Here is a 27,727-nt window from a genome sequence, read left to right on the forward strand (position 1 = left end):
GCAGAAAAGCAGACAGCCATTGGCACAGCAGCCTTCAAAGAGTAAAGAAATCCTAGTACTGGCTGCCATTCTGCTGTGAATACCAGGAGGGCTCTAAGAGTTTAATGAAAAGAGCACATAAATGCTTAGCTTAAAAGATGCATATTAATTATCCTAAACAGCCAAATTCTCACAATACTGTCACTATTTTATATGGCCTGTGACTAGAAATTCCTATTTATCCAATACAGAAGAGAATGAGCACAAAGTCAAATTCCTCTCAATATCTTCAGTGCAGGAGTGATTCAACCTTTACCCATGGATCAGGACAGGGACACAGATGTAAGTGAATAGTCCCCATGCCCTTAACCTCTCTTCTGAGGCTTGGCAACTGCAGCTTCAGCAAACTCTAATCTCACATCCCAAATGTTACTGGACTGCTGGACTGAAGCGCCTTAGCCTGGTATCTGGTAGGAACGGGATATTCCTGTCAGACACAGGAGGCTTTGCACACCCTCACTGCAATGAACAGATACGGCTGGAGTTTCCTCAGGCTGACCCGGGGAGCTCAAAGTGTCTCAGTAGGGAGTGGCAGCCACCCAACAACAGAAGCGCAGGTCATATAAATACTGCACAGGATTGTGGCTAAACAATAAATACTGAACATTTCCAGTGCTGTAGATGCACTGCTGGGCTGAGCACATGGATACGGGCCACACCTTTGGGCTGCAGCTCTGATGTACCCAGGGCTTGCCCCAGGCCAGGGCTGAATCTGCTCTGTTAGGACTGGAGAGGATCGGCTGCTCTGGTTTACTGTTGTGCCCTTTGCAGAAGGCAAAGCCACACAGTGACATATTGCACAGGTACAGAATCACATACTGGGGACAGGAACCTGCATTTCCAACTGGCACGACTTGCAGAGTTTAGCAAGGCACTAATCCCTGTTTGGCAGTACTGCCGGGAGCCACTTGGGGAGCACGGACAGAGTGCTGAGTCATAAGTCCAGCCTAACCTGGAGCAAACCTCCAGAAACACTACCAAAATGTCCCTCAGCCTCCACCACCTCCCATCCGTGCCACCCCTCCTGAGCAGCACTGCCCCAGCACCCTACGTCTGCAAATATGCAGCAACATCTCCAACACTACAAACCCAGGGGAGTTCTATTATATGCTGTATTTTAACAATATTTTACTTGCTGACATTAAACAGCCCATCTCTACTCCTGGTGGGCACATATGGTGAAAAGACAGATCAGCCTTGGTGAGCAGCGATCCTGCGAGGTGCAGGAGGCATCCTGCAGCACAATTCCACATCCTTGTCCAGGTTTAAATCTAGCAATTCTTAAAGTCAGAGCCCTGAATGTTGTAATAAATTCTCGGCAGATTGATGTCATCTCTTAGAAAAAAAGAAGAAAAGGAAACATAAATGTAAATGTCACGAATACCAACAACAACGTTCTTTTTCTCCATTTGTTACCAATAAAAGCTGAGCTGTAAATGTTTAGCTGGATAATTTTTTTGCAAGCCTACAGCAACCAAAAAGTGGAAAAAGTCACTGGCAAGACAGAGAAGTTCCTATTTCACATGGCATCAAAGACCAGGGCAAGGAAATGGGCACCTTCAGCCACCTAATGGTGTCCAGCCTCCCACGACTCACAGCTGCATTTCAGCACAGCACACGCTGATGCTATTTTGGAGCATGTGTGCTCTGCTGTAGGAGATGCGAGGCGGGAGGAAAGACAACCCCTGCTCATGTTCACATGCTGTGAAAAAAAATTCCAGCATGAAAAACTCCTTTGATATTTTTTTCAAACGAGACACAAGCACAGTATTTTGAAACAGAGCACCAAACGAATTTATGAGATTCACTGCAAAACCAAGGGGCTGCAAAAGCTTCTTTAAAATGGTCTTCAGCCCTTCAGAAGTGAAAGTGCAGGCCATGGTTGCAACCCCAAAGTGACTGGGACACATCATACAAGAAATCCTCATTTGCTGTATTATTCCCAACATCCTACCTCCTTCTAAATTTTATACTGAAGAGCTACACAGAGCCTTTAAAAAGCATCAGAGCAAACAATTTCCTGCTTTTTCTACCTGTCTGCATTTGGATTCAGCCCTTCACCATTTCCAGTGCTTGGTTTACAGTCCAATCTCATTTTCCTACATTAAGCACCATGTCTTTCAGCACACACCATGAGGTTGCCTGTACCAGTCAGCAGCTCCATGACCTCTGTCAGTCTGGATCTACTAGTACGGGGCCAAGGAACGATCTGGAAACAAATGCAACTATCTACAGAGGTGACAATATCATTTCAGCCGTATCACCAGGCAGGTATGTCATCACAAGATCAGCAGGGCAAGAAATGCTTAGAGCAGAATTTACTTCATGAATACTTCAACCTGGTGTTTCCTGAATGAAGGGCAGCGGTCAGCACTGCTTGCTAGAAAGGACTGTAAGGCAGAGGTACTGCCAAAGCATATGAATGCTGCCGGCAGCATTAAGTCTGTTTGAACATTAATATTTAAGTGTACTTTGAAACTAAGCCATTTAATAGCCGCAGTTAGTCAAGTAGCATTTTGTGTTATAAGGAGTATGCATTGCTGGCTAAAGATCTGGCAACCAAAAGTGCTATGGCTAGTTGATTTAACTTCAATGGCTGCTGGTTATTTAGCCCAAAACCCCATCTGAAAGAAAGACAGCCTGACAAATTATCATTACTTCAAGAAAAAACAGAGTCTGGCAAGGTTTGTATCTACCTGTGATGAAATGAAGAAAGAAAAACAAACCCTGAACCACAATTATGTCTCATTAGCAAGTCAGTGCCAATTAAGGCCCCACTTTTTGCCCACCTGAGCTTGGATTTGCTTGTTTGCTGAAAGCAATTTTATCCAGAACAAGAACTGATCTTCATCTAATCATACTTAACACAAAGAATGTCAAAACAACAATAGCTTCCTTCTTAAGCATGTTTGATACTGCTGCCATAACAACTTCAGCTTACAACAAAGATATATTCATTCCCCCCAGTGTTTATTAACAGGCTGTTTGATAAAACCCACTTCATATTATTAGTTCAAATATACTTACTAACAAAAACTGGTAAAGACCTCCCCTATATTTAAAAATGTACATGAAACCTTTTTTTAAAGGAGTATTATTTTTATCAGAGGCCAATAAATGAATCCCTATTTTTTAAAAAAAGCATATTTGCCAGAAAATCAAGCAAAGCTATAGAACACCTCTGACTCTGGTCGCATAAATAAACTTGCTGATCGCTTATTTGTAATCCCAGAATATTGTATTACAGCTGTGCTGTCAGGCTGCAAGACAGGAGTTTCTGTGCCAGTGGAAGCCCAAACCCATTCAAGACTTTTATTTAAAGGATGGATTTTCACACAGGCAGACTATTCGTGACTTATTTAGCCAAACGGCTCGCTAAATTATAATAATAATAATAATAAGCAGGAAAAGCCAGGAAGCGCTGCCCAGCACCTGGCCAGAGGCCTCGTGTTTTTGGCCAGAGACACGATTGCAACCCCACAGTGCCTGGGACACGTTACAGAAGAAACCCTTATTCCTTATCTTATTCCCAACATCCTTCCTCCCTCTAGATTTTATACCGAAGAGCCACGCAAAGCACTTAAACAGCATCATAGCTAGCAATTTCCTGATTTTGTCGTATGATTAACCTTTATCCATTCCTAGGGTTTGTGACACCTGGGTTCCCAGTCCTACCTCACGGACATCGCTGTCCTACATTACAGCACCAGATCTTTCGGCCGGGGCCGCGCACACACCCCCGGCGGCGCCTGGGGGAACGCACCCCTGCTCCCGCCGCTGCCCCGCGGGGTCCCCCCTCTCCCGGGCCGCCGCCCCCGGGAAGGTCAGCCGGGCACAGCCCGCTGTTCCCGCGGCCGGCCGGGGAAGGCGGCGGCCGGGACCCCCCCGCGCCGGCCCCGCGAGCCGCCCCCACCCGCGCCGCGGCTGCGGCAGCGCTGAGGGCGGCCGGGGGGACCCCCGCGGGCTGGGGGCGGCTCCGCGGCGGCCGGGGGGGGGGCCCAGCGGGGCGGCGGGCGCGGCGCTGAAGGACATTTTATCTACCGGCGGTGCCCGGCCCCCGGAAAATGGCTGCCGGGGAGCGGGGCCCGAACGCGGCCGCACCGCCCGCCCGGCGCGGGGAGCGGCGGTGAGCGATGGCAGCGGCCGCCTCGTACCTTTGAATTTGAGCTCGTGCTGCGGTTCGAGGCTGAGGACCTGCTCCGCTTTCGCCATGTTCCTCCTCCTCCTCCTCGGCGGTGGCGGCACCAGGCGGAGAGAGGAAGGGACGGGGAGGGAGGGGAAGGAAGAGGGGAGGGAGGGAGGGAGGAAGGGAGGGAGGAGGGAAGGCGGGCGGGGGGCGCGCCCGGTAGCGGGTTCACCCCTCGCCCGGGTGCTGGTTCACCGTGTCGCGGCTGCTCGTTCGCTCGTCGCTCGGGTGCTGTTTCACCCTCGCCCGGGTGCTTGTTCACACTCTCCCGGCGGCCCCGGAGCGGGGACAGGCGCGGCCGGCGGTCGGGCGGCGGCTGGCGGCGCACACGCTGCCGGGCAGGGCGGGCGGGAGGCGGGATGATGCAGCACGGAGGGGCCCGCGGAGAGGCTGCGGCGCCGGCTGACGTGAGCCCGGCTCCGCCGTGAGGGGCCGTGCGGGGAGCCTCCGTACCGCTGCTCCTCGGGCGCTTCTGTGGCCGGAGGTGCCCCCCTGGAGCCTTACGGAAGGAAAAAGGGCTAATAAATAACGTTTAATCGTTACTGGAAAGCGTGATTTGTAATAAACGCCTTGTGATCCTGAAGCAGCGTGTTATTTCATGCCTCTACTCCGTGTGGCCTCAGGGCTGCAGAGGAAGCCCTCGGGCCCCTCGCCGCCCTTTCGCGGCTTCCAGCGCCGCCGGGATCTCCGGCCAGGCACGGGGACGGGCAGGGAAGCGCTCCCGGGAAAAGGAGGAGCTGCCGTGTCCGCAGGGCTCGGGGCGCAGCGTTAAAGCGCCAGGGCAACCCTGGGCATCGAGCTGCAGGAAATACTCGCTTTTTAATGAATAAAACCAGAACTTCAGGTCACCTCAGATTTTAAGACATCCCCCCTCCCCTTTCTTAACAGTAACCAAAATTTTGGGTTGCTCGTTAGGGTTTTTGTGTTTGTTTGTTTTGGGATGGGTTGTGGTGGTTGTGTTTTGGGGATTTTTTTGTTTGTGTTTAGTTTTGGTTGGTTGGGTTTTACTCCAAAGGTTTAAAACATTTTTTAAATGTACAGCATGATTCAATATAAAGTGCTGCTTTATTGATAGCCCTAGGCTAGTGTAATTACAGCAACACTACGCTTTTTGCTCCCCTCTCTCCTCAGGTTGTTTTAAAAATTTGAAAAGTTCCTAAGAATTTATAAAGCATTGCTGTAACCTCTCAAAGGCAGGAGTTTGGGATGTTAGAAACATGCTGGTCTTAAAAACTGATAATTTATGTACATTCACTGGACTTTATACATGCAGGACTTCAGGAGGAAATGCCATTTGCAGAAATAAAAAGCTTCCAAAGAACAGCAACTCAGCACATGGTTATGTTTGGTCCCAGGCAGGGCTGATGAGCAAACAGGTGAGAGGTGAATAAAAATGTTAAAATGTTGTGAAAATTAATTTTCTCACACCAATACAATCTATGTGATGCAGTGCATCTCCCCCTCACACAAATTCTTTGTATCATGTTGTTTGACTCAATAAATTCCAAAAATGCATAAGGTACTTAAAAAGAACTAGAATTATAACAAGAGTGTTGCTCTCCTTTCTGGCAGTAAGAGCAATGTCAGATGAGTGATGTATATGTTAAAATGAACACCCCTAAGGAGGACAGTGGCATTCACTGCTCTGAGCACATCTGCAGTGTTTATACCACGCCTTCAGCTGCTTCTGTCCACCACAATCCCTGTTTTTCTACACATGTGCTTTACTACCTCCAATCCCATTTCATCCTCTTTGTTGTGAGACATCTTTCATTCCATGCCAAAACAAACCAAACCCATAGTTGTATTTAGTACAAAACTCTTAGTTTTGCATAATACAAGGGAAACCTGACAACTCTTTCCAGCCAGGACAGTGGGACTGATTTTTTTAAGCATCAGCACTGCAGGGCAATACACTCAAATACTGCTCTTCTTCCTTAAACTCTTTCTCTTTTGGAGAAAGAATGGTCACATTTCATAAAGGGGTGCACTTTCTTTTCCAGAAAATAAGATTTGGATGGTCTTATTATTTTTGCTCCGGGGGCGTGGGTGGGGGTAATTTTTAGCCTAAACTACAGGTTATGTCATAACATTTTAGATCTCAAGTCAGGAGAGAATTGAGTTCACTCATACTTTGCAGCTTTCTTGGCTGGTACTGTGGGAAGGTTACCTTCTTTTACCTAATCTCTGAGGTTTTATTTTATAAACAGATTCTCTCTGTAAGCCAGGCATTCTTGGACCAGTAATTAGTAGAAAAGACAAGCTTTATACATAGCTGTAAATTAATTGCAAACTAATGGCAAGGAGTAAGAGAGAAAACTTTACACAGCATATAGTCATGCATAATAAAAACCCCTAAAGTAAACAACTATTAAGTGTTGCTGCCCAGACCTTTCTGAGTTCTACTTTTCCTGAAAGAAGTACAAAGAACCCCCTGAAGCGTCTGATGATCCTTCTCTTAAAGGATTTGCCAAGATGTATCACCTTGCCCTAATTGGCAGCTCTGAACTTACCTGTTTGTATTTGAAGGACTCGCCCACGTTTTCATCCAGGTTGAAGGTTTTATAAAGCACAGCATTGTTTAAGTTGAAAATGTATGAAGTCTAATGAATGTAGGTTGTCAGGTTTTTGTTGCATGTAAATAATGTGTGTACATTTAATGCTGTGTAGGTCAGATTCACCGAAATCGGTATGCATGGAGGCCACCTGCAATACCACATCCCTGTTCCACAGCCAGCCCTCTTTGGCAACAATTCAGCCACAAGACTAAAAGGCAATTTGTTGCCCACGTGGGTTTTTAATTAACAGGAGAAAATTGGGATGAACACTACAGGGAAACGCTTGAGAGCACCTAAAAACTTTGTACTGAAACAATTTTAAAGAACAAGTTCATCTGTTGCAAAATTTCTACGTTAGAAGCTATGAAAGACTTGATCCAAGTGAAACATTCTCATTGTGTATGTGCAAATCAGGTAGTTTGCATTTAGTTCCCCAGATTCCCTATGCAAACATATGCAAATATCTTTTTCTCTCTATTCCAGCATATTCCTTGTGTCTACCCTTTTTATCCTCTCCCCAATGCACCTTCATGCCATCTTAGACAAACCCATCTGACACTCTTCAAAAGCAGTTTGCTCACATCTAACAGGATAACTTCAAAATAGCAGGTAACGGATACTTTAACTTATTCCAGCTCTCTGGTAAACAAAAGATGACACAGTATGTGTTTCCTGCATAGGAACTGCAGCCCCTTGCTTAGTAAAAGCTTGTATCCAACCTTTTCAGGTGAAACAGCGGTTCAGAAGCAGGAATTTTTTGTTTATTTAGCTTTTGAAGGCTGCTATTAAGTCAACATGTTAGATGTGCACCCCAGATTGAAACAACAAAGCCACATCTTTTAAACATCATGTAAGACAAGCGAGTTAACTGCAGCCAACTCCATATTTTTGGGTACTACATAAGCAGTGGTTTAAAAAAAGCAAGTTACCAACCAGCTGGCTGTACTAACAAACAAGAGAAGATCCCTTCCCAGCACAACAGGCCCCACAACACTATGCAGATATTAAAAGCACTTGATAGTTTTGATTGACAGAAACCTGGCCTAAGCAGTTGAGAACTGTGCATTTCATGCAGTCTAAGGTAAAAGCAATGTATTAAATAACTTGGCCCTACTAGAATTTGTCAGGCCTTGCCCTGCTTGGCAAGACTGTGTGTGGCCTGCAGTTTCTCAGACATGGTGCTGCAGAGAAAGGAAGTGTTACACAAAAGCTGCATTCTCTCTGCTGTTTCCCCCCATCCCTTCTTTGCACAAGATCTTCTGCCTTTGTCTGTGTGTACATAAACCAGGGAAAAGCTCCAGTTTCTGAACACCGGTAGTCAGGACTTCTGGAAAACAGCTATTCAGTCATTTGTACATGTAAGCTATTACTTACATTCCTCGTCTATAATTAAATTGCTATAGAGACTGTTTTTTAAGATGTGGAGAATTTTGGAAGCATTTATAAACAAGCCAGCATATTTATAAACAAAGCTTTTTATTAATAAAATGTTTACACCTTTTTTTTTTTTTTTTTTTTGCACAATACATCAGACTGGTAGTGATTTAGCATGTTATTACACTATAAAAGTTTATTATGGATGCTGAGGCTGAAAAGGCTGCTTACATTATGTCAAATCAACATTTCATTATTTGCATTCTATGCACTATATGGGAGTGTAACAATTCAAACAAAAAGGAGAGAACAAAAGCCTGGTTTTCCTCATTAGCATCTACAAACCAACAATACAGACAAACCTGTACACGCTCTCAGGACCAGCCCAAGAGAAGACTAAAAAAAAAGTCTCAAAACATTCATAAGCTTGGGAATTCATCACTACAATATTTCATCACTAGTAATCTGACTACACTTCATGCAGTGAAGCAATGGTTGGAAATTTGTGCAGTTTACAGTGCTGCAAATGCTCTGTAACTTTGAGCGGCTTAAGTTTGTTTTAGTAAGAGATAATATAGTAAGAAGGCACAGACCTTTCAACCCTTGTAACAGGTTAACCCCATCCTAGGATGAAAAGGCAGAATGCTGTTATGAGTGACAAGAATTGCTGATACAAAGGTTAACCTTCACATCTAATTTTACAGGCAAACATTTACTATACTGCAAGAGCTCTATGCATATCAGGTTATTTTTGTGTCCTGAACACACAAATGCAGTTTCTCGTTCAGAAAAAAACCCTTTTTTTTCTTCATTGTCCTCAGTGTGGGGGGGTACAAATGGGAAAATTGCCAGGAAGTCTTAAGTGTCTCAGCTACAGAATGCAATCCATTTCTGTGCCTTAAATCATTTAATTCACTGTCACAGTGTCAGTGTTGGATACACATAATTCAGAAAGAGGAAGTACAAGAAAGAAAGTTAAAATACAGAGGAGTTGACTAGAGGCTTACAATAACTTGCTCCTCCAGGTGAATGTGCTTTTAGCCTTCATGATGTGGTAAAATACAGTCATGGCACAGGTCTCAGCTGCTGTAACAGTTTCATAAGGCTGTGCTAATGAATTACCATTTTGCTTACAAATATTTGCTGCTATGACAGATACTTCTAGAACTTTGTGGCAAAAGAGACACTCACCACCTATTGTTGTCTAAATCCCATAAGGAAACAAAGAACAAATTGCCAAGAAAACATAATGGATTTAATAGGAAATATATACTGTAACACAAGTAAAAGTGAGGCAAGATAGTAGCAGTGAATCTATCAAGGTGTCAGAGTTACAGAATATTCAAGTGCAACAACTGGATGGAATATCACACCCCCAGTGATGAAGAGCATGACAGAAGAGTGGTCTGTGTCCTTCAACATTTGAAAAAGGAGTAGCAGTTGGTTTGCTCAATAATATGTATGTGAAAACATCAACAGAAACCAAGCAAAGCCCAACCTTCTTAAAAGAAGATGACCTTTACAAAGGTAATAGGCTCCTTAAATAAAATTTATAGTTAGTGTTTAAGCAAAAATTTAAGAACGTCAATTTGCAGGTTGATGTAACAGGAACAGCAAAATTGATTCTTCTACGAAGTCTTTATTCTTAGACTGAGAAAAGTCATCCTACTGCCTTGATTCTCCATGTAAAACAGTGAGCACCAAGTCACTCTCAGCCATTAGAACTTTTCTAAGTATTTCTGAATTGCTCTTTGTAGCATGTACACTCTGACAACACTATATTAAAAATTCAGGGTTGGGTGGGGTGGAAGGAAATGAAGGGGGGGGGGGGGAAGGAGGAAAAAGCTGACCCTAGGAACATTTTGACATGTCAGGGGCTAAGCCCATCAGTATTCTTGGATTTCAGGATAGTCTTATATCCCTTGAAAGATTTGTTATCTGTGACACTTCAGGGATAATATCTGGTAATGATTGTTTGATTTTTTCCAAGTCGTGCACTTTTGACTGTAGATGAGCAAGAAGTGGTTTGCATTCAGACTTTTGAGACCTCCAGAATATCAGAAGGGATTTTTCAGAAACATTGGTATCAGAAGGCCTAAATAATTTTAGGGAATTATGTTTTGGCACCTGAATGCTTGCATGATATACAAATATGTATTTTCAAGCATATTCCTTTTGACAAGCTGGAGCCATATGACTCAAAGGAAAACTAACTCTTTTCTTTTTGATACTAGAACCTATATTTCCATCTCACATTGGTAATTTACACCATCATCACATTTCTGTAAATCTTCTGTCACCTACCATCACTAGGCTGTGATCTACTATTAGAGATGGGATCTGAACATAAAACATCAACAGTTTTCTTTAGGGAATTTTTTGCAGATTTTTAGAGGCTTAATTCCAAGTACACAATTCTCCTGCTTTGAATAACTGACTTGTGATGTACAAACCATCTCAGGTGGCTGTAAAATGACTTCCTGATGGAAAAGTTAAGAAAGTTTCTCCTTCTCTCTCAACTATGAGCCAAACAGCCTTTTTTAGAGGCTGCAAGTACTCAGGAGAGATATGTGAAGCCTTTTTACAAAATGAGCAGGCAGTGTAGAAGTTGAAGCCAGTGAATTATGCAGGCTCCCCTCATGTTGGATATGATTTTGCCCTGCTTGTCTGTAGCTATTGCTGCTGAGTGAGATCCACTCCAGGGTGAGCAGCTCCACTCTCCTGACAGCTTCTGTCCTGTAAATCATCTATTCCCAAGATAGTCTTTGCAGATTGCTGACACAGCATACCACAAATACTCTACACTATCCTTAATACACACTAAAGACTGTTTCACAAGCAAGTCATTCAAACATCACTGCTAAAGCTTCCTTTTCCAACTAATAATGCATTATACTGGAATTTAACACTAATGTTAAGGAAGAATTTCAGCTTAACTGTGTAACAAAATCTTGCTGAGGCTAACTTTTAAACCAGTCAAGATTTTCACCATGAATTACTTTTTGATAATTAAAATGAAGCTTTAACCAAGAACGTAGTTCTCCCTCAACCAGGTTAAAGGATTAGACTTCCAAATCAATAAGTAGGTCCTGTCTCCTCTCCTCTTAACTCTCTTCCCAAGCAAGTGAATAATCCTTCTTGAGCAGGCTGGTAGCATTAAATGTAAAGCAACACATCAAAGACTCCAGTCTGCATAAAACCTCCCTCTAAACCATTAACTGTCTGATCCTGCAGCACTTAAAGGAAGGGTGTCTCTGATGTCAGCAGGGATCTGAAGTGCAGTGATTTGCTGGACCTAATAACAAAGTCTTTACCTTCACAGCAACAGCAAAAGTTTTCAGAATTGTCTTAGAACTTTTCAAAGCACCTATAGCAATTGTCAGTAGTATGATTACTAGATGCTCCTGCTATTAAATGCAAGCTTCCAAATTTCACCTACTTGGGCACTTAATATGCCAGTTTTCTGCATGTACATAAAATATCCTACAAAACTACCTACAGCACAGATTAGGAGCCTGGCAAGTACCTAAGTGACTTGCAACAGAGGGTCAGATGAAGACACCTTCCAAAACCTGGAGAGCACATTCAAGTTGCTCCAAAGCTTAAGAATGAAATATTTATCAAATTATATTTTTGTTCAATTCTATAACTTTCATGAGAAAGAACTGGTGGTGTTTAGAAGTTTCAATAGTCTATTTTTTTCAGCTAAAAAATGTTCTGGATCAAGGATATAACACACACCTCGTTACATTTTTACATACATGACACTTTGCCCTTTCAAACTTGTTCTACAGAAATTAATCTGTGCAGTGTGCTCTGGGGTGACCCTGCTTGAGCAGGGAGGTTGAACCAGATGACCCACTGTGGTTCCTTCCAACCTGAACCATTCTGAGATTGTGTCATCCCTTTGACAGTATCTGAAAGTCTAGTCTCTCTGATGAGCTCCACTCATTAGACAGAAAGACACGGTGCAATAAAACTTTAATCCTGAGCTTTTTTAACAACTTCTTACCAGGAAAAGTTATTAAAAATTTAGCTGGAATGGTTGATAATCAGCACTCCAAACACTCCAATACCAATGTATCTCCAAATAGAGAAGCTATGTTAGGACAAAATATAATCAATTCCAGCAAGCCTAGTGCAAGATGAAAGCAGCTGACCTACCAAATTATTAATACAAAAGAAACCATTTTTCTCCACCAAAAATGAAACAATGAGCATGTGCATCTCATGCAGAGAGGATTGCATTCCAGCTTTCAGCAGGGCCAGTGATCAATAAACACTTATCTTGACTCAGGAGAACTTACATCAACCGTCTGACTTTTTAAATAGGCAAGCATTAAAAAGCAGCCTCACTCCAGGGTTGGTAGTTTGGACAATCTGAAACACTGGTTGTTTCCATGTGTTCGTTACCTGCAGTAATTCAAGATCAGAACTGCAGAAAGAGTAGGATATATGCCCATGAAGGATTGCATGAATTGGATTTCTTGGGCTCTCTAGAAGCATGGAGCCTGTAGGACTGTGGCAAAGAAGGCCGAATTGGCAATGCAGGCAGGGTAAGGAAAAGGCATGACAAAAATGTAGTCACCAAATATCATTAAACTCAATGACCCATCCAAAAACCTCATTGTACCAGTTTGCCTGTTTTGCTCGAGCTTTCCAAGAATTTTCACTAACACAAATGAATCTGAAGTCCTTTTCATTTCTTACAAATTTTCATGCATTTCCTTCAGAAAAAATACTTGAGATGATAGAAAACCAGATTAAAAAAAAGAATAAGCATCATCATGACCTCAGTTTGATACTAAAGCTAAACAGCATATTTTAGTATATACTCAAGTCTATTAAGCTCTCTTTCTTCAAAAAGTATAGAAGTTTCTCACTAGTGCTGGTAAGAAACAAAAAGTAAAAATAAATAAAATAGCACAAACAGGTATGGTCAATCTATAGTTTAATTGAAAGCCTACTAAACCCAATACAGAATAAGCTAAACACTGAATTGCTAAAAACCCTCACAGATGAAAAACCCCAGGAACCAAGAGGTAACGATCTACATTACCACATGTCTTAAGGTTACTTCCTATGTGTATTTTTGTGCCCAAAATAGGAAGGACTGGGTGCACCCCAGATGAAAGCTTGTTCAACAGACAGGCCTCGTGCTGCCCCAACAGGATTCTCTATTGGCCCTTTCAAATGTCATTGAAAGAGAAAGAATTTCATCTGCCTCTGGATGAACTCACAGTGACAATACCTAAAATGCAGGAAAAAAACCCTGATGGAGATTCCCCAAGAGTTTATCCCTAGGTGTGGAATGGAAGGAGTGTAGAAGATTGTTTTTTTTTTACTATTTTTACATAATTTATAACACTTTAAACACCGGTCTCATAAATATAATATGAACACTTTACACATGCCAAGCAATTAAAAGCTTTCCCCAAAAACTTGTAGGTCTTATCAGAACCACTGGCAGCATCTGTTTACAGCATCTTTTTAGTCAGTAACCACTTAATTTAGTCAGATCTACGAGTAATTTTCTTCAACTAACATTTTAATATTAAAAAAACTTGTAACAACAAAAAGATGCCTATAAGTGTATCAGTTTGCCTTAAAGTGATTACAGTCAGCATGAAAAAGAAGATTGTCGGTGGTTTAAGATCTGTTGCTTGTGTCCCCACCCCCAGTGCAGATCATGTTTAAATAAAAAGTGCAAATGGGATTTGGGGACTGGATGGACTGATTTGCCTGTTTGTCTTCAGTTGCTTATTCTGTAGCCATCTCACATCAACTGTCCCATCATACTTTGGATTAGCTACACCAAAATTTAAAATAAGGCTCACTGAAGAAAAGGAAGCAATGACATCTAACTTCCAGATTCCTCCTAACACAATCTCCCACAAAAGTGCTCATTTCCCTTTTTACCAAAAAACCTCCCAAAACCTTGATTACAAAACTACAAAAACATTTCAGTTCTACCATCCATGTAGTCACCTTCCAATCAAGCAAGGCCAAAAAAGTGATGATGGATTCCCTTTGAATGCAAGAGACACTGCACGCTGTGGAAGCCAGCAGGCTGCCCTGACGACTGCAGTCTTTTCTGCACGCGTACGGGTGTCAGATGAGCCAGTCCCTTTTTTGGGGACCTCGGGTGTATGAACACCAGCAGATAAAGATCTAAGACTGATAATATAAACCCAACATGAACTATTAACTTCCAAGACCACCTACTGTATAAACAAGTTTGATTTTCTAAGGGGTCAGTCAACAGCAGCTGCGCTTTGTCACCGATGGCTGTCGTCGAAGTTTGAAGCCCTTCCCACTGGACGGGGGGTTGGTGTCAGTGGATGGAATTCTGCGACCTACAAGGAGGCAGGAAAAAGAAATTTATAGGAAATGTTATACTTGAAACTAATTCTAAGCATCCGGTGTATGCTCTGTATACAAAAATGTGTCTTCAATTAGCTGTAGGTCACTAGGGATGACATTCCTGCCCAGCATGATGGCAGCAACAGTCTGTGTTATGTCTGTAAGAGGGACGGCTGCAGAGGCAGTTTGAAGTCAATTTAGCAGCAGTTACACTTCAGGCTCATCTAGATCTGGACAGCTGAGCTGTAAAAGCACTTGGAGAATACTTTGCAGGATGCAATACCATCTGGAATAGCTTGAGAACAACCATCTTGACCTGTACTTCCACAGATCACCTGCATCAGGCTTAGCAAAGGAGTGCTTGTAGAGAGAGCTGCTTTAGTCATCTCATCAGTCTTTAAAATGGACTGTTCCTGGTTGAGCATTCTCTTCTGAGGAGGATTTACGATTCCCCCCCACCCCCATAGTTTATTCAAGATCAATTTTAGAGAGCAACTATTAAGTCAGTAAATCAGGACGCTAATCTACAGCACATATTTTTTACAACAGCTTCAATACATTCAACTGGTTCTATAAGACCCAATTTTTTTTCTTGATGTTTCTGTAGCTAGACCCCTTTTCACTAACAGGATGACATACCTGCCCATTGGTGCTGCTACCAAATAATATTGCATAGAATTCACTTTGGAATACTGTCTGCTTTTTATTAACGCACATAAAAAGTATCATTGTTGTCCTCACCACAAATGGGACAGAAAAGATTTGCAATTTAATATGAAAAACCCCAAGGTACCACAAACATACTTGTGGAAAATCTACATGCAGTAGTTGCTATTCCCCATGCAGTAACCTGGCATTTATGAATTCTTGTATTTTTAAAGACACGCTTTTTTAGCCTAAGTACAAGCACTAAGAGTGAGAACTTAACTTCCTTTCTCAGATGTATAAAGTCTGGGTCTTCCTCATGCCATTTCCTCTCCCTTCCATAACTTTGGAAGTACTAATTGAAACATTCAATAACAGACATGGTATGACGACACTGACTTCTGACATGAGTACCCTACTTGCTATTTACCCAGCAGCATCACAGTAGGCTGAGAATCTCTAGAAGGAATATTTAGAGGTCATTAGATGACCAGAAAATCATTCAGCTCATTTTTCAGTTTGTAGTCATGTCAGATTAACAAATTTAAGTCAGTATATTCTCACCCAAATAGCACAAAAAGTAACACAGAAATCAAATTTCTACTTGAAATTCTTGCAGAAGAAAGTACATTAACTGTTTAAATACTTACTAATTTCTATAAAGAGTTCATTAATGTTTATTGCATTTTTCGCACTTGTCTCAACAAATATTGCATGAATGGAATCTGCATAGTCTTTAGCATCCTTTTCCATGACTTCTCTGGAAAAAAAACAAAAAGCAAAGAAAAATTCATGAATGCAGAAGAACCCCATTACTCAAAACCTTAAGGGGACAGATTAAGTTTTTAAGTGTCTCCTATAATGACTATTTTACCTATATGGCATCACAGTGCTCCCTCATGCTGAAGCTGATGCTCATTCTTTACTCTGTGCTGTCTCCCTGCCTTGAGGTATGAGCAGAGTCATGAACTACCCAAGGCCTTAATCCATCTGACAACATTGCAGTGGTTTTGTCTTGAGTGCTCTAAGCTTAGGTCTACAATCAATCCTTCTGAGGTGTGTTATTCACCCCCCCAGCTTTAGATGTCCTGAGAAGATCCTAAAGCATTATTTCCAATGATCCTGTGCATTTCTTATGACTGTTAACAAAACCAAAGCATCTTCCAACACTGCACAAATCATCAGCACAGCATTTACTTTGCGTGAAGATGCAGCTATAAAAGAGGAATAATTTTATACTGAGCATACAGAAGTGTAAAAGTTATTCTGCACCCCAAAGAAGGCAAGTTGATGATTTTGTATCTTTCCTTAAAAAAAATGAAAAATACAAACCCTAGCAGCTGTAGGGAGGTCTGGACTTTATGTTGTATCACTTTACATACAATTTCTACAATACACAGGCTACTTTCAGTAATGAGGGACTTTAGAATATCAAGAGCATGGACTTTGATCAGCGACTCAAATATTGCCTCTGACTAAAGTACAAGGAATCTTCCTCATTAGCTTGAATAGAAATGTTTACACTTATGATGCCAGCTGAGCATGTGAGACTGAATTCTGTTCTAAGTAATTTTACACTGCATTTCCTTCAAAAAACATGCTACTTCTCACAAAAGTTATTAGACCTCACTAGATAACTTCTAAGTATTAACAATTTGTAAAACCATACTCAGAACCACCTTTGCAGTGGCTCTTTAAACATGTAACCAGCTGCCTCCTTTGAGACACCAGCTGTGGTGCCTTTCACAGTGAAACCTAAACCCAAGAAGTTTACACACACCTTCTTTCTGAATTTTGGCTTATTTAACCAGAGCATCAATAAAAAAGGCCTTCTTTTGTTTTTAGTACATGCCTTCCTGAAAGTTTGGCTGTTCATAAAGTTTCTCAAGAGCTTTTCCCGCTCCCTGCAACTATTTTGGCCACAGCCAATTCCACCCCAATATTTAAGCAGGGAAGGAAGGCACCTGAACAAGCAAGTCAGAAAAACCTACACAATGCTTTCCAACAGGCTTGGTGTTTTTCCTAGCAAAATGAGGTGCTACAGACTGACAGGGGCACTTCTTGTAAAGTGAGGTAAACAGCTTCTATTACACTATAGTTTCACAGGCAGTTTAAGTTTGTGTAACTTGGCACTGCCACCAGAAAAGGTAATCCTGTCTCCCCGTAAACTGCTCATTCCTAACCCTGCTATCCCCACACCGTTATGCCAGCAAGTGTTCATGGTGTGAGAAAGATAAGTATACTTGGATCAGTTTTCTTTTTTTTTAAAGGGTTAGTTTTAATTTGGATCCATTTTACAGCCCAGTTTACTGCCCAATCACATGTATACTCACATCAGCACAGGGGAGGAAGTGGATGAGACCATCCAAGGGCAGACTAACCACATCTTCGAACAGCAGAAACAGCACAAACCCCATGTCCTCTGACAGTAGAAACAGCTCAAACCCCTTATGAAACTACAACACTAGAGCAGAACAGCTTAGATTGTTCTATACCTTTCAGCTGCTCTAAAATCTTGAAATATTTAACACAAGGGCTTCAGGAAAACCCTCAAAACTGACAAGGGTTATTTACCTGACATCATTAAGATCACACTTATTTCCTGCAATAGCTACAACAATGTTGGGAGGTCCATGCTGGCGAAGCTCTTTAACCCAGTTCTTTAACGTTGAGAAAGTTTCCTAATGTGGGAAAAAAAAAAAAAAAAAAAAAAAGAAAGAAGATGGAAGGAATTAAGAAATTAAGAGTCAGAACTGGCCCATGACACAAATAGAAACCCCCAGAAATTGTAATGCTGGGCCAAGATCAAGTTTCTTACCTCTTTTGTGATGTCATACACTATAATGGCTGCTGCTGACCCTCGGTAATACATCGGGGCTAAAGCACGAAACTGGAAGAAAGACACCAGACAACATCAACCTGATCTTCCACCAAACTCCAGAATCTCACTGTCATTATTGTTACTATTGAAAAAAGTGAAAACCAAGATCACAGCAGTGGAAAACTTTCCTTTACAGTCACAACTGGTCTGTGCAGTAGAGCACACAATCTCCCAGGAAGGCATTGCTCTCCAAAGGCTGGGCAGTAAATCGTGTGGGGCTCAGCAGCTCACCTACTGCAAACAGCACAAAGGCAAGCCTGATCTTATTTTGCCTAGATTAGAACCTCTCACTTAACAGAGTGTCTACACAAACATGCATGTGCTCAACTTAAAACACCAAACAAGGGCAAAAATGCAGGAAGAAGCAAGGTCAACTTTGACCAAGACAAAAATGTCAAGAAAACTAGCATATATTAATGTTGATCTGAAATGTTCAGAAACTGCTGTCAACCACTAGCCCCATGGATCAGTCATCAGTCTTAAATGCTAGAAATGCTGATTTCTTCATGATTTACCTTATGGCTTTAAGGATTTTGCTTCAGTTTTCCCCTCAAAAGTAGAAGCATGTTTAAAACTAAAAAATGCAAAAGCCCGTAATTATGTGCCCTGTTGCGAGCAGAGCTTTAAGGAATACACTAGATAAAAGGCTGCAGTAATTTTCTTGTGATTTTCAGAATTAAATCTACAGCAGGTCTGTTTGCTTGGTAGGGCCTGTACCTTTGTGTGGACAGAGCCATATGAATCCAGGTCTAAAAAAAGTGATGAAGTACATGATCAAGTTGCATCAAAAATATCAATGAAGCATTCTTAAGAACAGTGGGATATTCTGCCAATTTAAAAAAAGCCAAGACAACTAATCTTGCAACCAGAATTCCCCATCAAAGTGCAGAGTGAACTGCATGTATTGCTTTCATGTAAGCATATATGATTTAGAGCTTTTGTGCATCTTATTACTCAGGGTAAAAATAATGAATTGGATACAGTTTTTCATAAAGGCTTATTCATTTCTAATAAAATACCAATTTCCTTTTGCTTAGTACAGTTCAACTGAGAGCAATATAATAAATCATAAAAATCTTGCTATAAAGCAGAATTCCAGACCATTTACATTTGGCTCTCAAATTCTATTTTGAAAATAGGATTTTGAACACAGAGTTCAGAATATAAAAATATTTAATAGTGGGAAAGGGAAACATGGGCAGGCACTCAGTTCACATTGGGATATAATCCCTCTCTTCCTTCTAATATAAAGGGAAATATATTTGGTAAACCACCACTTGGACTGGTTGCAACCTGGCTTTTTGATTATTTCACTATTTACATTGGGAATAAACCAACTTTCACTTGCTGATTTTGTATTACTCTCATTTCCTGTCTACTAACACTTAGATACTTTTTTCCACCTAAGAGCAGTCGGCAGATAAAATATATTAATGAAACAGATGTTACCAGAAACACTGGATTTTCCTTTTCCAATTTTTCCAAAGACTTCAGCTTGTCCCCCAGCATCCAATTTGTGTTTTGACAGAATTATTAAGACAACATATTGTAATTATGCAAGGAAACTCAAAACTGTTAGGTAAGAAGGCAAAAATCCTCATTACTGTAAGTGACCTCCTATGAATTTAACTCAGTGGAGAAGAAATGAGAGAAGAAATAAGGTGTGTGTGTGTGTGTAAATGAGGTGTGTGAAGCGACTTGGTGCACATTTCCACCTCTGGAACAAGGCTATCCAGCCACCCTGAAGCCATGGAGAGCAAGGGGGTACCCAGAGCAGTGCAGCACTATTTGCAGCTGGGCTTTTGAAATGGGAATCAGCAAACTCTCCTCAAGAAGCCAAGACTATGAATTCCGTGCATTCCACATCATAGCTCAGCAGAGACATTTCAGTTCCAAGAATGGTGTGGACATTTTTGGTGTTCCAGATTTGTTCCATGGAGAGAATCCCTTCCATAATTCATTGTCAGATACGTTGCATGACCAGAAAACTGTGCTACAGATTTCAGGGCCAGGCAGGTATACAACCCATTAGTGACAGCAGTGATAGTGCTGTCCTGCTCTGGAAAAAGAAACCTCTGTGAAGATAGTGAATCATTTGAAAGTAAAAATCCTTGCTCACACTTCACTGATTTCCTCGGTTATACTGGGGTCTCAAGTGACTTCTCTCAGATATGGAATATAAACTTCACAGGTAGCACAGCTCCTGGGTCAGAGCCCTGGTAAGACACCTTTCCTTTTTTGATTTCAATAAAGATATCATGCAACTTGCATGGAAGAAAATTAAAGAGGTATCACTGAGAGTGTAAAAATAGACCAGGAACATGCTGGTCATGTACAGAGATGCTTCCTCAGATTAGATGTGCTGAATCCAAATTACAGGGTTCTCCCATTGCTTACACAGTTAAAGTGAACAGGATGGAATGCTAAAATGTAATGGATGTTTCCTGCCAGATAGTGGCAGGCATGTTTATAAAGTTTTCCATTTAAGAGTACCAACCTCTAAAAATTCATACTCTACCTCTCAGAATATCACTTTGCAGCATTAACATTCCAGAATGGGCTATGATGTTCACTTAAGACAAACTATTTACAGCAAATGCTGACTGGCTGCTAGGAATGGAAGGGCTCAGGATATTTTTGATTACACAGATACTATTGGACATATTCCTGGGAAACATCCCTGACAATTTCAGTTTGCTTTACATAGTGCTGTTGGAAGGAAATAAATTGTCATTCAAAATGTACAGCACTAAATCAAAATACAAATATACTTGAGTTACTTCTAGACATCAAGGCTGTTACCAAGCCAAAAATCTGGCAACTCAGTTCCACCAGGAATCCTAAAGGTCAAGTGCCTGTGGATGGGGAGGACTGAGGCTTTACAAGGTGTTTGTTTTGTTGGTTTGTTTTTTCATTTGGGCTGTTTCTCAAGCCAATCCTGAAAAGTAGTACAGCTGTATTTGCCAGTTGTTATCCTAAAGTAATAACCCAACCTTTGTCACAGTTACCTCACATCCTAAATAAATTCATCATGAGTAACTGGCAGTTGCCAGTAGTTCACTTGCAGTCAAGAAACAGCAAGAGTAAGCACTGTTAATATGGCTACTGTAATTTCTACCACTGTTAGTAGTAATATATAAACAAGCAAATTCTCTAGCAAAGTCTTCCTTTTAAATTCCAAGTAAAAATCATGCAAATTAATTAGCTGAGATTTCATCTGACTAGTCATTTTCTTCAAAGCTTTTGTTGCCTCCCCTCAGAACTATGCGTGCTGCAGAGATCAAAACCCCAAACTAACCAAATTAAAATTTAAATTTCAAAGTTGATTCCTTGACATAGCTTCTAACACCATCAGATTTGATTAGTAAAACTTTACAAAAGAATACAAAAGCAGTTATCACCTGTAACACTGCTTGAAACTCTCCTTTGGAAAGCTTAAATCTACATCCTACTCATATTTATAACCTTAACAGTGAAGCTAACAGAATGTGTTAGCAGCTGTATATTTTTCCAGAATCAAGGCCTTACTTGTACTATGAAACATGGTAATTCATTTCACTTTGATTCTTGCGGTGCTGCACTGGCTGCAAATATTGCAACTGAATGTTTAAAACTAAACTAGAAATGGTACTAGAGAGAGAGCTGCTGGCTTCCCCCCACACCAGCCTTGTTTTCTTTGGAAAGACCACTCCCTTTCAGTGAATCTAAACCCAGTCTATTGTTCCATCAACTCCTAAGTATAGGAGGTGATGAAACAATAGATAAGGCAATCTTACAGATAAGGTAATCTTCTTTACCTTTCTACTTCAACCATGACAACAATGAAAAATAAAAACATATCTACAGCACCCACATCCAAAAGGAACCTGCATAGAAACAAGTGTTCTAACACGTTTGTAAAACCAGATCAACTTTGTGACTTTCAGGGACCGAGTTAAAAAGCAACCCAAGCTCTGGCCCAAACTTTCCCCACAGATATTAACTTTACTTACCCGCTCCTGTCCAGCTGTATCCCAAATCAGGAATTTATGCAGCTCATTTTGATACTGTACAGTCTTGGTCATAAACGAGGCTCTGAAAAAAAATGCACAGTTCATGCTTTTTGAGAATATAAATACCTCCTTAGAACATTCATTACCACCATGAGCTTGTAAAAAGGTTCACATTCCAATAAAAGTGCTTTCCCCACACATAAACACATGAACTGATGAAGAGTTTCAGATATAAAGGCTGAAATTGAGAGGATGACATTTCCTTTCAGACACTGAAATTCAACTAACAAAACACATCATAAATGATAAGTTTTAATTGTTTATAAGCTTTAGATAAAAAATATAGGATGTATGACCAAAAAACCCAGAAAGGCCAGCCTTTTAACAACATCCTTCCTCACAGCAATCACTTCAATGCACACTGGAAACTTCTGGGGGGAAAGAGGTCAAATCCTTCCCTTTGTATCAGCTTTTTCTATCTCTGTATTAACATTCAGGTAAGTGCTAGTAAATCCCTACTTGGGAATAAAACAGGAGATGGATATCACTGTCGGTAGGTGTTAACAGGACAAAGAAATCAATAGAGTAACTTGCTTGTTGTCTGCACCCTGTACAGCTTCCAGATCCTGTCTGGCATTACATATTTTAGTTTGCAGAGGCTCTTGGACTTCCAGAGGACAGAAAAAAAAAAAAAAAGAAAAAAAGAAAAAAAACCTCTCTTATGCTTCTCCCCTTGCCCAAATTCTAGATGTTTTACAGTTAAATATTGCAAAGTAATTTTGCGGTTTAGTTGATGTGCTTTAGCTGAATGAATGTATTTCCCACAAGAACATGAATTCAGTGACCTACTCTTTTACAAGAGGGAGTTCTTTGCTGTTTCTCTTACCTGCAGGAATATTTTTCACTAGAAAAACCACACACTGAATTCAAATCCTTGTACAGCTGGAACTATAGGTGACATAATTGTTTTAAGCACATGAGATCCTACACTGTGAACTTGAATACCTTTTGTGTGATTAACTCCTGTCACTTGAAAATATTGCAGTTTCAAGTTTGTTCTTCTGTCAGTTTTGACAGGATTCTGAAGGCACCAGATCTTCTTATAGTACCCCAAACTTGCTGTACAGTCAGACTCAGACAGCAAGAGTCTTTCAGCATGATCAACAACATTAAATACCTGAGCCCAGGACTCTGAACTTCAGTTATCTTGGGGCTTAGAACCACTTAATGATGTCCCTGACACTTTTGTAGCAAATGTAACTGCAGTCTTCGGACATGTTTCAATGCTATAAGAGGACAATTAGCTACATTAAAGAAAAGGAAAGGGAGAGGTTACACACTGTTTCAACTGTTAAGAAGTAATCTTCTCCCCATTCCTTAAGCCCAGATCATTTGCCAAATAGTGTGCCAAACTCCAAAGTTAATTAGTGTTTTAAGAACCCAGATATAAAGTTGCAACACCCCTAAAAAGGAAGAGCCTAGTTGCAATGCATTTCAACATCATTTACTAGCTGATGTACTTCTGCAACGAGTAAGGAAAAACAAAGTGATAGGAGTATCTCTTGTAAAGCACAGCAGAGACTTTCACTTCCTTAAGACTGCTGCATCAAATCTGAATTCTCTGGTCAATATGGAAACTGTTTCCTAAATCATAGATTCTCACTGAATTTATCTTACGTGGTTCTATAAACCAAAACATCCCTACACAGTCAATTTGAATGGAACAGTTGTGTTTCTGTAATTCACATCACAACTAAACCACCCCAAGTAGTACTTGACAAGAGCTTAAGTGTTCCTCGAAATTCTTTGACAATTGGGTCAACAAAACCTTTCAAACTGGAGTTATCCTTGATGACTTTTAGTAGGAATAACGTCTTTACTACTAGGAATAATGTTTTGTTACTAAATTTCCCAGCTGCTTCTCCCAGCCAAGTAGGCACTATAACTACATAAACAAGATGCACCTGAAAGCAGTTTGATATTTCTTTTTGATGCTATAAGGAAAGACTAGATATTCTGCAGTACCTAGAGGTATATGCTGGTTAAATGTGCCCTCACCATCCTGAGAGGAGAAAAACTGCACAATTCTGACAGGACTTCTGCAGCTGCCCATATCAGAACCTGAGCAATGAACACTGAGAACAACAAAGTGTGATTGCTCAGCTAATTCTAAGAGGAATGAAAACAGGACAGGAAGCAAGATCATATCTCATGAACTCAAAGACCCAGGAATAAAGTTTAAACATTCTCAGCTTTAGTTGTGCAAGATGCTCAAAGCTCTTCTAATTCTTACTTTGTTCTTTCCACCTACTAGTCTCAATGAGGAAATAAATGCAAGATATAAAAAAAAGTCAGAATTAATTTGCTTAAAATTTTGGGACTGTGTATCTTATTGGACCTTCACACAACCCCTGCATTTGGGCAAGTCTTGATTCATTTTTACCACTACAGCAAACTATCAAAATACCAAGTCCTCAGACCAGTGAATGATTTTGTTAAGACTGTTAAAAGATAGATTTTTAGTCTGTCACTTCAAGCAACTATAATGATCTCACTACTGTCAATAAACCTCTGTTACCAGGGAAATTTAAACAAAACCACACTCCTTACAGAATGTCTTGCGGTTCAATGTCAGTATTTATACCCAAAAAAAGAAGGAGGTGTAAGGGAAAAGAGAGAGATCACGGGGACCCCAGTTTTTCAGAAGGACAGGATGAGACACAGCTGATCTTTATCAGGAGGACCTTTTTTGGCTGAAGCTGTAGCAGAGCCTGTGTGACACCTGAGACAGGAAATTGTACTGACACCCCCACACACCTCTTGGCATCAAGCAAAGTCTGTCCTCCCATAAGCCAAAAATTGCTTCTGATCAAAGCAGCCCAAAAGACACTTACTAAGCAAAAAAAAGACAGAAAAAGAAATAAAAAGATCCAACCACTCTAATGCCTGATGCTTGCCTTTCCTTCTATCCATTCAAAGATTTGAGATCAATAATGTTGCTGCTCCGAGGCTCAACTTTCAAATATCCCCCTTACCTACGAGACCAACTGCAAAAACAGTTTCATCAGTTAGATTTGTGTGTGCACACAGATGGGTAACACTTTAACAGCGAGACCTACCTGAATTAGTATGTTAACCACCCTCAAGAACCTAGGAGACTTATTGTACTTGACCCTTAAAAAAACAAAATTAGAAACCGTGGAGTTGCATAATAGCTAGATGTTGAAATTTAAGGGTTGTGCTTGAGAAAAGCATGCTGTCTCTTTAGCAGATGCATCTGTAGTATTCACTGTTAGCTTAGCTTAACAATACAAAATGGGTCCAGACCTTACAAATGAAAATGGAAGCTGCAGGAGTGCCGGGAACACTCCTACGTGTCCTGAGGTAGCTCATGAGCTTAATTAAGGCAGCAGTCATGTTTATTACCTCATTTAGCTGCCACACACGAAGAATTCTCAAGTGATCTATTCAGCTAATTTCATTTTATTCTTGCATAAATCACATTTACTTCATTTATTTTCTTACCCTATTGTTGGGTTGATGTTGGGATCAAAGCTATCTTCAACAAATCTCCATACGATACTTGATTTGCCCACACCAGTGTCCTAAAAAAGACCAGAAGCAGTTGAAAGTGGTATAAGTACCTATAAATAGATGATTCTTTTTGTCTTCAAATCCTGCAGTACACTGTAGTGAATAACACATTCCTGCAGAGAATCTCAGAGAAGTTGTGAAGTACTTCAGGTACTATAATAATCTAGTAGAAAAATGAAAGGTCTGCGACAAGTGACAGTTTTCTAAACAAAATTGTTAAGTTTTTTTTTGAAGCACCATAAAAATCTGCATTCACACTTATTATAGCTCAAACTTTGGAGGTTTTTACAAAGCTATGCATACCTTGCCATGGAACAGCAATGGGAAAAGACCACTTTTGGTAAAATATACAGCAATTGAGTATGGCTTGCCAGGATGGAGTAGCACATGAAATTATACAAGTGTGACACATGCATTCAACCTCTGACTAATGCTGTCCCACCCTGCTTAATGAAAGACTTGAAATTTCTTCTGTGACGCACCTGAAACGTGTTACTAATGCAACTCTATAGTGCTAAAAATTGTGAAAGAGGAAACAGAACATGAAAATACTGGATTGTGTATATTTTTGCACCACTGACTCCATGGTTAAGAAGAAAAAGACATATAGAAGTCACATTTAGAAGTGAAATAAACTCTTAGCAGTAAAATACTTCTCAGTAGAAGCTGGACATTTGAAATGGTATTTAAGACATGCAAAGACAAACTTTTTGCTTTACATTTCCTGAGTCATTAAAACTTTAAGGAATAAACCCCTGAGGAATTGTTTCACTGAAAATGAAGTTTTACATCATACATGCCTTTTTTTTTTTAATCTCCTGAATAGGGCAGTAATTTGGGTACATGTATGACTGTTTGTCCTGCCAAGCTGCTTTCCTCTCGAGGAAAAGCACATTACCATAGCTCTGTATTTTATACTGTTTGCAGTCTCATTAATCAGAGGAAATCTCAAAAAGAGAAACACAGATGTGGTTCCTGGCTCAAAGAGTTCAAGGACAAGTTTTCCTGGGTGCTTATTCTCCTTTTCTTCCACAACAAAAGGTTTCTCAGGCCAGGTGAACACAAACAGTAGTTACCCCAAATACCTTTATAACACGAAGGGCACACAAGCAGATAATCTTCCCCTCTGAAGGGCAATGTGACCATTTAGAAGCAGAAAACAACTCTGAACAACAGAGGGTTTCAATGCAGGTGGTGACACCTTGACCTGTTCAACGCGGGGCTCTCAGATCAAACCAAGCCAACACGCAGCTTCATACCCTTCAATTTTTAAACTTCTGCTTCACTTTGCTCCATGTCTCCTCCTTCCACCACCTGCAAGACCTCCAAGCCTACATATATTCTTACAATACAAGTTCAGGCCCCTCCCTCTCTCTCACCAGTTTGATTTCAGGTGCTTCTATTTATTCTGTGAACTCCAAGCCCGAAACAGCCTAGGAGGAAGGGGGAGTACACATAGGCATTCATGCTTCCTCTCTTATTCTCTTTTAAAAAGAGAACAGGGCAAAAAAGGAGCGATATTGACCCTGGCAGACGCCTCCCCCGCGGAGGGCAAGGCGCGTCCGCCCGGTCCCCAAGAGGGACGGGGCGAGGGCCACCCCGCGCTCGGGGAGAGCTCGCCACGCTCGGCGCCTCTCCGGGCTCCCTCAGAGGCTCTCCAGGCTCTGCTAGAAGCTTTACGCCATCACCACAGCTCTGACAGAGGCTCTCCGCCATCACCACAGAGGCTTCCCGGAGCTCTGACAAGAGGCTCCCCACCACCACAGAGCCTGTCCAGCCGGCCCCTCATTCGTCTCCCACTCTCCCTCCCGCTGCCCAACACTTACCCCTAGAAGGCAAACTTTCAGTTCCCTCAGAGCCATGGCCGGGCGAGCAGCGCCTTCAGCGAGTGCCTGAGACGCGGCCCAGCACGATCATCGCCGTCCCCGCGGCAGCCGCCCCCCGCCCGCCCCGGTTACCCGCACACCGCGCTCCTCCTCAGGCTGCGCGGACGCGCCGCCATCTTGGGCGGCCGCCGGAACCCCCGCCCGCGCCCCCCGCTCGCTGTTGTCCCCCTCGGGTGCTGAGGGACCGCTCGACCCCCGGCAGCCACTGC

General features: G+C 41.5%; 2 protein-coding genes across 4 annotated transcripts in view; both read right to left on the reverse strand.

Annotated features, from left to right (window-relative positions):
- VAPB (VAMP associated protein B and C) overlaps positions 1-4,548 on the reverse strand; it is a 33,384-nt gene extending 28,836 nt beyond the window's left edge. The window contains exon 1 of one of the 3 annotated variants that reach the window (XM_069034232.1): positions 4,194-4,548. In XM_069034232.1, coding sequence (XP_068890333.1) covers positions 4,194-4,251 — 58 coding nt within the window. In that variant the 5' untranslated portion in view covers positions 4,252-4,548. The remainder of the gene's footprint in view (positions 1-4,193) is intronic. The other 2 variants (XM_069034233.1, XM_069034231.1) reach the window with 2 other exon arrangements.
- A 3,694-nt stretch (positions 4,549-8,242) lies between these two features.
- Positions 8,243-27,582, reverse strand: RAB22A (RAB22A, member RAS oncogene family). The gene is made up of 7 exons (XM_069034102.1): positions 27,459-27,582; positions 25,564-25,643; positions 22,039-22,120; positions 17,984-18,055; positions 17,740-17,846; positions 15,816-15,925; positions 8,243-14,513 (listed from the first exon to the last, which is right to left on the reverse strand). Exons 1-7 carry the CDS (start codon positions 27,492-27,494, stop codon positions 14,416-14,418), a joined length of 585 nt encoding a protein of 194 aa, XP_068890203.1. The 5' UTR covers positions 27,495-27,582; the 3' UTR covers positions 8,243-14,415.
- Between the last annotated feature and the right edge of the window lie 145 nt (positions 27,583-27,727).

Source organism: Aphelocoma coerulescens, chromosome 20, assembly GCF_041296385.1.
Source record: "Aphelocoma coerulescens isolate FSJ_1873_10779 chromosome 20, UR_Acoe_1.0, whole genome shotgun sequence".
NCBI classification, from domain to species: Eukaryota; Metazoa; Chordata; class Aves; order Passeriformes; family Corvidae; genus Aphelocoma; species Aphelocoma coerulescens.

Excerpts from the sequence above, each read along its gene's own strand:
- RAB22A (XM_069034102.1), bottom strand. The coding sequence starts at position 27,494 with ATGGCTCTGAGGGAACTGAAAGTTTGCCTTCTAGGG. Across the intron at positions 15,926-17,739 it reads TGTGATCTTAATGATGTCAG|AGAAGTCATGGAAAAGGATG; the intron begins GTAAATAACCCT and ends TTTTTTTTCCAG. Across the intron at positions 14,514-15,815 it reads TGAACTCTTTATAGAAATTA|GTCGCAGAATTCCATCCACT; the intron begins GTAAGTATTTAA and ends GCCTCCTTGTAG.